The sequence below is a fragment of the Oncorhynchus nerka genome, linkage group LG15 (assembly GCF_034236695.1).
Source record: "Oncorhynchus nerka isolate Pitt River linkage group LG15, Oner_Uvic_2.0, whole genome shotgun sequence".
NCBI lineage: Eukaryota > Metazoa > Chordata > Actinopteri > Salmoniformes > Salmonidae > Oncorhynchus > Oncorhynchus nerka.
Window position 1 is genome coordinate 78,414,155 of NC_088410.1, and position 10,090 is coordinate 78,424,244.

At 43.1% G+C, this 10,090-nt stretch overlaps 1 protein-coding gene across 1 annotated transcript; it reads right to left on the reverse strand.

The window, feature by feature from the left end:
- Positions 1-736: 736 nt before the first annotated feature.
- Positions 737-8,536, reverse strand: LOC115143334 (dolichyl-diphosphooligosaccharide--protein glycosyltransferase subunit 1-like). The gene is given in 11 exon segments (XM_029683642.2): positions 737-1,974; positions 2,083-2,328; positions 2,483-2,602; positions 2,884-2,936; positions 2,939-3,021; positions 3,116-3,215; positions 3,335-3,527; positions 3,644-3,853; positions 4,003-4,309; positions 6,113-6,177; positions 6,832-8,536. Coding segments are annotated over 11 exon segments (1,806 nt in total). The 5' UTR covers positions 7,078-8,536; the 3' UTR covers positions 737-1,791.
- Between the last annotated feature and the right edge of the window lie 1,554 nt (positions 8,537-10,090).

Sequence of the window (10,090 nt, forward strand, 5' to 3'; positions counted from 1 at the left end):
TGTTCATACAAATATTTTCACGTTAAGTTTGCTGAAAGTAAACAGTTGACAGTGAGAGGACGTTTCTTTTTTTGCTGAGTTTATGTTGGTGTGAGAATGATTGGCTGAGGGGGGTCTACCAGCCCTGCAGCTCCAAATCTCCACTGAAGCGCATACACAAAATGCCATTGTGGGGCCTTGTAACGCCACCGAACATCAGTGCTAACAGACATCGTCTTCGCCTTCCTCCAATGTGTATTTTCACAATGATTATTGTAACGCACATACAATACATGAATGTTATCATGGCAACTAGAATGGGTAGTTATGGCCTTGGCATGACCTCTTGTGACCCTAAAGGGAAAGCGGTGACCTCAGACTGACCTATGTCTCATCTCCTGTTCGTCCTCTCTGATCAGGAAGAAAAAGCAGGTCTCCTAGGGAGTGCCACCCTCCACTAGCAGTTTGGGTTGCTAGGTGTGGTCATCCTACTAAAGGCCTGGTGTGCACTCTAGAATAAATTGTGTTGGAAATTCCCAGAGGAATGTGGAAAGAGAAGGGAAATGTAATCGATGTCATATACAGTATGTGGACATCTTTGAATGGAGAATTCAACCCACCATTGCCCTCTCGTTTATTAATTCATTGACAGGTGAGCCACGAATATAATTGGCTGATGTAATGATCAGCAAAATTAAAGAATAAGCCAATTTTTCCCCATGATTAAGAGAGAATCAGCAAGCCACATCCACAAGGATCACATTATATGAATTGCGCACCAGTTGTTTTATTTGGGGTTGCTTCCATATTAAAATAAAACAGTGTCAACTTTGTAGGCACTATCCCGTTCCCAAGTCAAAAGCCTCACTTACCCACCACAGATGGGAAAAATATATTGAGCAAGAGTTCCCTCAGGTGGTGGAACTAGGTCACTTCCCTAAAGAGTATTAAAAGTGGAGGAATCATTTCTATTTTAAAAGTTGTCAATGTTTCAAACTTGGTTCATTTACTGGCGATACAGGTTCACATACATTATCACGCAACGTCTTTGACTGCCCCATGCTATTCCCCACACACATGGCCTAATCTCATATCAAACAAAATATACCGTTACAAAGAGAAATTATACAAAATGTTATAAAATATTAGAGGGACAATGAGAAACTTAACATGAAGATGGTAACCCTTTGGATTGGGGTCCACACCATTTCAGAGCTTCAACTTTGTTCAAATATAACAGCCAGGGGGAAGTAACAATAGTTTGTAAGTGCAAAGAATATGATGAAGACATTTAGAGACTGACTCACAAGGGATCCCTTATTTCAGGGGCACTGATGACTACTCCACCCGTAAGAGAGCACAGGTTGGAGGGACTCAAGGGAGTATAGACACAGGACAGATGTGACATGAAAACCCTTAAAGAGTAACGCAAAAATATATATTCATCACCATTCAAAAAAAGGTAAAAAAAAACACAAAAAACATTCCAAATTTAAACAGTTCAATTCTGCATTTAGGAACAACAGAGCTCTTCCACGCAATTTAACTTAGACTGCCATGTAAGGTGTGACGTGACGCAAGCCTTCCCTGTGGTGTTAAGCATAATGCTGTTGTGTTTCTTGCGAGGCACAAAGGCATGAGTGTTTGCATCCACCTACAGGTTCCTTTAGTGTGTGTACTTTGTGAGTGGGATGGACAATGAGCAAAGGTAAATATTTCTTATTTTATAATAACTGCAGGGCTGGATCAACAGATGTGTAGTTGGGGCAGCACATGTGTGTTTTTTGTACACTGACATGTGTATAGTGGTGTTTACAGGGTGTCCAGCAGACTGTCGATGCGGGTCACCAGCTCCAGTCTCTTGCTAGAGAGGGTCTTCTCGTTGTCGATGTAGGCCTCCTTCTTAACCTTGCCTGCCACCAGGCGCTCAGCCTCCTGCCAAGAGCGACACACCAGCTCCTTCACCTGGCCGTCCAGCTTCTGCACCTCACCCACCTGTTGACAAACACAAGGAAATGTGAGGTTCAACACATTGTATGCACACAGGTAGGTATAAACTTTACACACACCAAACACTGTATACACAATTGAATACACACACACCTTATCTGCAAGGTCGGAGCCCTCTGCTTTGAGGCGGGCCTGCAGGGAGCTGATGTCGTTGGTGAGGGTGCGGTGGTCGGCCTCCAGGATCTTGCGGCCGCTGTTCAGGGCCCCTGTGTCTCGAGATTGCTTATAGCGATTCACCACCTCGTCCATGTGGCGGTAGAGCCCTAAACGCTTGTTGACCAGGGTCAGGACCTGCTCTGTGATTGAGGACACCTTCATACGAACCTCTGCAGCAGGGTCCTGAAACGGGGGGGTGGGAAGACACACACACACACGAGACAATCAGCAAGTGCATACAGGAAAAAGGAGATAAACATAGAAGGGAGTGATGTGGAGAGTACAAGTGCTACCACTATTAAAGAGACTGAGGGGGAGTATGTTGAGGATGGTGTACCTTAGTGATGGAGAAGTCCAGGCGCACATAGATGATGACAGTGAAGAAGAGGATGTAGAATGCCCCCACCACCAAAAGGGGCTCCTGCAGCATCAGGACCTTATTGAAGGTATAATGCACCTGGGGGATGAGACAAACACTGAGGACCTCACACCATCAATTGGGAACCTTGCATAGCTTCTAAAGCATTTCTCTGAAAAGGTTTGCAGATGTAAAGCATGCATCTTGATTGTTTAAATAAAATGTATTTCAGTGGCATAACTCCAGAGCCGTTGCTTATAATAATCCTGTCACCGTAACGGCACTGATGCAGTGAAACCAAAGACAAACTGCCTTCCTTTCTCCCCTGTACCTCCCCCAAAAGTCTCTGTTCCCTCCTCCACTAGGGGCTTGCAGCTCACCACTACGTCCTGGATGTGCTGCTCCACCAGGTTGTTTTTAGACGCCACCAGCAAGGGCGGCCAAAGGTGTCTAGGTAAGTGTAGTGCAGCTGGTCTGGAATACGGTCAATGGGGTAGGGGGTTTCCACATGGATGTTCCTGAGAGGAAGAGACATGGATCAATACAATGAAACAGGAGATCAATGCATTTCCACAGATTCTAAATACACATCATGCATCACAGCATACTCACCTGGCGCCTTCTGGCAGTATGAGTTTAACAGTGAGGGAGTCGATGACCTGGTCATCATATACATGGTCAACCAGCCTCATCTTCAGAGCGTACTGATCCCCTAAGGAATATTTGAATTAGCATATTCTTTTTTAGCTTTCAGTTAGGCCATCTCTCTTTAAAAATAGTTCTGGTTATAAACAGTTATCGTAATATGGTAATCTAGTCAACTCAACTCACCCAGGGTGTAGAGGTACTCGTAGCTGGGCAGATTGTAGCCGATAATGTAGTGGGTTTTCCAGCCACCAAACAGGGGGAATCGGGGCCTAACCTCCACCTCCACAGAGTCTTCCAGAATCTGGAGGTGGGAGGTGGAGATGTTGCCGATCTCATCCCGGTAGTACACATCCTGGGCTGAGGCAGGAAGGATGGTCTTTGTGAGAAAGAAGAGATGTAGTTATTATACAATCTTTACAAGTCACCTTTGAGAGCATGATTTGCAAATGCACCAATATTCCTTGGCAATAAAAGTGTCTAAAATCAACACACCTTAAAGGATTTGACTGATGAGATGCCACTGTCAGACTGGCGCTGGTAGTCATAACGGGAGAAAGGCCCTTTCAGGAATGCCCCTGTGTGCCTCATGTCAATTGTCTCTTCCACAGCAATGTTTCCCCAATGAGAAACTTCAATGATGCGGGTGATGCTGCTAATAGTGAGGAAGGGGGTGTTGTTCTCATAATGGACCTTCAGGGCATCCTAAAAAGAATGAGAAACAAAGAAATATCAAACTTCTCTTCCAAATATGAATCTACTAAGCAAATGTTTGCTATTCAGCTGGCTCAACAGTGTTCAGACCATTCAACAACAGATGCATCTCAAACCCAGGTCCCTCAGAGACATTATACCTCACTGAATGGGGCGACATCACGGAAGGGGCCGTACTCAATGGCCTCATCACTCTTGCTGGGGTTGCCCAGCTTGGTGTAGCTCTCCACCGTCTTAGAGGCAAGGCGGACATGGGTGGTCTGGCTGCGGGTGGGGTATGGAGAGTACAGGTAGTGGTTGCCCTGGAACACCACCAGCTGACGCTCAGCCTGGGTGATGTGGGTGGGAAAGGGCCTCAGAATGTGGCTCAGGACTGTCTCCACCTTCACTCGCAGCTTTGCGCCAACGGCCAGACTGGAGGGTAACTGCACCTTGTAGAACTCCCCACTGCAAGAGGTTAGCAGACAGGAGGGGTCAGGTCAGTGGACACCAGCACCAACATATGGCTTTAAAAAACAAAGGCACTAACTAAAACAGTGACAGAAACTCCAATGGAAAAAAGAGGTGAAGTTTAACATGGTGAAAATGTGCATATCTAGAAACTGTATAGTCGAATGCTTGACAATGGATAAGCAACATACCCTTCGAACTCAAGGTCGAGCGATTATGATTTTTCAACGCCGATACCGATTATTGGAGGACCAAAAAATCCAATACCGATTAATCGGACGATTTGTTTTATTTGTAATAATGACAATTACAACAATACTGAATGAACACTTATTTTAACTTAATATAATACATCAATAACATCAATTTAGCCTCAAATAAATAATGAAACATGCTCAATTTGGTTTAAATAATGCAAAAACAAAGTGTTGGAGAAGTAAAAGTGCAATATGTGCTATGTAAGAAAGCTAACATTTAAGTTCCTTGCTCAGAACATGAGAACATATGAAAGCTGGTGGTTCCTTTTAACATGACTCTTCAATATTCCCAGGTAAGAAGTTTTAGGTTGTAGTTACTATAGGAATTATAGGACTATTTCTCTATACCCTTTGTATTTCATTAACCTTTGACTATTGGATGTTCTTATAGGCACTTTAGTATTACCAGTGTAACAGTATAGCTTCCGTCCCTCTCCTCGCTCCTACCTGGGCTCGAACCAGGAACACAACGACAACAGCCACCCTCGAAGCAGCGTTACCCATGCAGAGCAAGGGGAACAACCACTCCAAGGCTCAGAGCGAGCGAGTGATGTTTGAAACGCTATTAGCGCGCGCTAACTGGTTACACCAGCCTCATCTCGGGAGTTGATATGCTTGAAGTCATAAACAACACAATGCTTAACGCACAACGAAGAGCTGCTGGCAAAACGAACGAAAGTGCTGTTTGAATGAATGTTTACGCGCCTGCTTCTGCCTACCACCGCTCAGTCAGATACTTAGATACTTGTATGCTCAGTCAGATTATACGGAACGCATGACACGCTAGATAATATCTAGTAATATCATCAACCATGTGTAGTTAACTAGTGATTATGATTGATTTTTATAAGATAAGTTTAATGCTAGCTAGCAACTTACCTTGGTTTACTGCATTCGCGTAACAGGCAGTCTCCTTGTGGAGTGCAACAAGAGGCAGGTCGTTATTGCGTTGGACAACTTAACTAAGGTTGCAAGATTGGATCCCCCGAGCTGACAAGGTGAAAAATCGGTCGTTCTGCCCCTGAACGAGGCAGTTAACCCACTGTTCCTAGGCCATCATTGAAAATAAGAATGTGTTCTTAACTGACTTGCCTAGTTAAATAAATATTAAATAAAGGTGTAAAAAAAAATATTTTAAAAAATTCTGAAAAATTGGTGTCCAAAAATACAGATTTCCGATTGTTATGAAAATTGTCACTAATTAAATCGGCCATTCCGATTAATCGGTCGACCTCTACTTCGAACACAACGATAGCATCATGGCATTTTGGTACATCAGAATTCCATTAGTTTCCAGTGAAAAGTTGTGTTTACCTTGCAGCATTGCATTTCAGAGGCAGTTGCAGTGCGTTCGGTGTGGTACATACGTATGCATGAAAATGTATGCGTAGACGGCTCCACAGAAATGGTAGCAGAAGGTGAATGTTTAACTTTTGTTGCACACACATCCAGATGATGCTGCATACTATTTTGCACAAAGACGCTCTTGGTGTGTTCGAAGCATTGGTGAACAGGGATGCACCAGCAATTATAGACCTCTCACCTTTGGCCTTGGATCATTGTCTGCTTGAGCTCAAGTATCCCATCCTCCTCTTCATCACCCTTCACCTGGCAAAGACACACATGTTTACATGTCTGTCCAATCCAGTGCAATTCAACTCTTATTACTGCAACTGGACCTGATCTTTATTCATTATAGATAGGAATGAGTTTGAGTATGTTGCGTTGTGACTAGTTGGTACTGATTCCCCACGGCTATGGGTGGTGTGCACACAATCACTGATAGCACACAAATCTTAATTTACAACCCTCACCATGAGGAAAACATTTATTCTAACTAGTTACTAAACATTATCTTACATAATCAAAGGTCCCAAAATTATGCACACAAAAGGAGATGTTCAGAATATAGATAAGACACGGAAATAACTTCCCTCTGCGGATACGTGTCATTCTTGACAGAACGAGTGCGGCGGAAGTGCACTCGTTGGCCCATTCAAACAGTTCCACGCCACAATCACATAATTAACTTATATTTTATTGCTACAGCCTTGCATTGTTAGTAAAAACACATTTCCGATCTAGCAAGTAGTAAGTTAGCTTCCTCGCCTTGACTGGGCGGGCGCTGCAGGACAAATGTGTGCATGCTATTGCTAGCTAGGTTAACTACCTAGCCTACTAACGTTACCTATAATCATGTGTTAGGTAACTACCTGGAGAAAAATATTTGGTTTACAGCGAATGCATTCCTAAGTCACTTACCGATGCCCCGACGTACGCAAGGTTGGGGGCCAATTCGGGCTCTACTGCCAATATAAAGCTATGTACCGCCGAGTCTCCCTGGTTTAACAGAAGAATCTCTGCTGTTATCTTAGCAATGTGCGTGCTCAGGTCCACTGTTCGTTTCACCTCCTCGTTCACCAGCCCGTCGGCAACTACTCGATAACACAGTCCGGTGATAAGAAGCAGACAAGTGGGAACTGTGCAGAAAGGTATGCTTCGCGCCATTGTTATAGACTTAAACAGTATGTATAGTTGAAGCTAGAGGGGGAAAAACAAAAATGCCGCGCACCGCTTTAGGATCAAAGTTGCAGCCGAAAGGATGACGCTTAATTCATTTCTCACGTAATGGCGTAAACTTCTTCGTCGTCTTCTTCTTCTGTGGGTTTTATGACAGACTACAACCAAAACATGTATTTTGCCGCCACCAACTGGACGGGTTGAAACCAAAACAGGGTAAAAAACAAAACAAATTCATAACTAACTTAATCCACCCAAAACAAACAACAAAAAATATCCATATCTCCCTTCTCAGGCTCTAGGGCCTGGGAGGGTGGTACGGCCTATAACTCCTTCGCAGAGAAATCTTTCAGCCCAAGGAACCGCTCTGCGCACCAACAATGATTTCTATCTTCCTGGACCGTCTCTCCACCTTGGCAGGGCAATTAATCACCATAGCTATAAAGGACACCTTCTTAACCTTGAAAATGTCAGGATCCTCATCGTGAAATGTAGCCCCTGCAGCCTGCGATGAAAGACTATCCACCACCATGGACTCTTCAGGTGAACCATTCAAACCCTCAACCCATTAACAGCTGCTGCATATGAAATGCTCTGGACAGCCCTGACTTTGGCCACCTCAGTCTCTTTCACCTTTGTGGGGCATTCGAAAGATGTGGCTTCATGGTTCCCACCGCAATTGCAACATGTCACATTTTCATCACTTTTATAACACGATATTATATTTTCCACAACTTGGACATCTCGGGTTCTCCCGTATGCAAACACTTGAAACATGACCAAAAGCTTTAGAATGATCACACTTCTTTGGATACATAACCTGATTCTGTAGTTAATATACCCTAACTGCACTTGAATAGGGAGAGACTCTATATAAAAAAATAACAGATACTCTCCTAATTTTCTTAATTCACCACATGATTCAGCTGACGTGCATCAATCACTCCAGGAATATTTTTCATCTCTTCAACATCCACTTCCCACGAGACACCAGCTATAGAATATTCATGAGACACACACACGACACTTCAAACGTATCAAATCGTGTGAGACGCAACACACGTTTCTTCTGATCCGCAGAAGCACATACAATCTAAACAAGCCCGTCTCTCCTGATCCTCACAGCCTTCACTCTCTCCACCAGTTTGGATATCTCCAATGGATTCCCCAAGATTGGTCATTCGATCAGCTGCTCCTCATTAATAAACCGTACAATCCTACAAGATACAAGGTGACATTCTCATCATTGTATACTACTTTTCTCCGTTTCCATTATTTTGGACAATATTCCAATTCTCCCTGATTCTACCGCCATTAGATTCAGAATCCACTTCATCATCTGCTTCCGCCAACTTTTTCTCTCAAAACACGCTGATCTCGCTTCTTGCGATACTTCCTATTCTTCTTATACTTCCTATTCCACTTCAGCTAGCTATATCAAGTTCTCAAAAACATTTCCTAGGAGGGGCCGTTTCGACAGAACATCGGAAATAAGTGTTAAATGCTAAATGGTTCTTCTTCTTCTATGATATCATGGCGGTCCGCAAACAATAATTTAAGTGCATGCCGCCGCCACCTACTGTGCTGGAATGTAGGATCAATCATGATCTGCCCAATTCTGTACTACCATGAAAATAAAATAAAAACCAAATAAATCCCTACTAACTAACTAACCTACTAACACAAGCATTTCGCTCCACTCGCATTAACATCTGCTAACCATGTGTATGTGACAAATACATTTGATTTGATTTTTAGATTTTTAACTTCTACCCCATTAAACTTGATCTATATAATGCTGAAAAACTCCACCTTTAGGATTGTTTAGCATGTCAAAAACTATTTCAACAGTAACATCTGCTACCCCCAATATCTCTTTTGCTGTATCCACAATAACCTTCAACCTGGCATTTCTGCTTTCCACAACCTTTTTATTTATTTATTTCACCTTTATTTAACCAGGTAGGCTAATTGAGAACAAGTTCGCATTTACAACTGTGACCTGGCCAAGATAATGCGAAGCAGTGTGACACAAACAACAACACTGAGTTACACATGGAATAAACAAACACAGTCAATAACACAATAGAGAAAAAAAGTCTATATACAGAGTGTGCAAATGAGGTAAGATAAGGGAGGTAGGTAATAAATAGGCCATAGTGGCGAAACAATTACAATTTAGAAATTAAGCACTAGGGTGATAGACCTGAATCGTATTGATAACCTTACTAATAAAAGCTATGAAGTCAACTTTATTCATTAACAAAGTGTGCTTTGACACTACACATTCATGAGTACAAGATTTCTGAACAGGCCTCCAAACCATGCCAGGCCCAGCAGAAACACCAGCCCCGACATTAGGTGCACTTACTACAGGAACAGCCACCTTGAACTACTTCACAAGAGCCAACAAAAATAGCAAACACTAATGCTACATCAGCTATCACGCTCAACGCCGAACTATACCACTACAACAATCTGCATGAGCAGCATGGGTTTCAGTAAAGACAGATCCTGAATGATCCCCACTCCCCCCCACCCACACTTCGTCCGGGATCTGTCATTACTGAGACCCATGCCATTTGTGCAAATTGTTGTAGTGGTATAGTTCAGTGTTGAGCGTTATAGCTGATGTAGCATTAGTATTTGCTATTTTTAGTTGTCTCTTGTGAAGTAGTTTAAGATGGCTACTTTTGAGTTGAAGTCCTTTTTGGATAACCCTTGGTGGGAGGTTTTTGATAAATGTGGTAGAGTTGATTTAATGAGCTTGGTTGAGCATTATTCAATATCGACTCCGCAGTGTGTAGTTAAGGCGGAGGTTAAACAGATAGTGTTAAATGTTTTGTTGGAAGAGCAGGTGCTTGTGTTACCGCTGCCTGAGCCTAATACCCCTGTAGGGGATGTTGCTGTTCCTGTAAGCCCATTGGTGTCTGAGAATGAGGGCGAAGCTAAAGCTCAAGCCACATTGCCCCGTTTCGATCACAATATCTACAGCATGTCC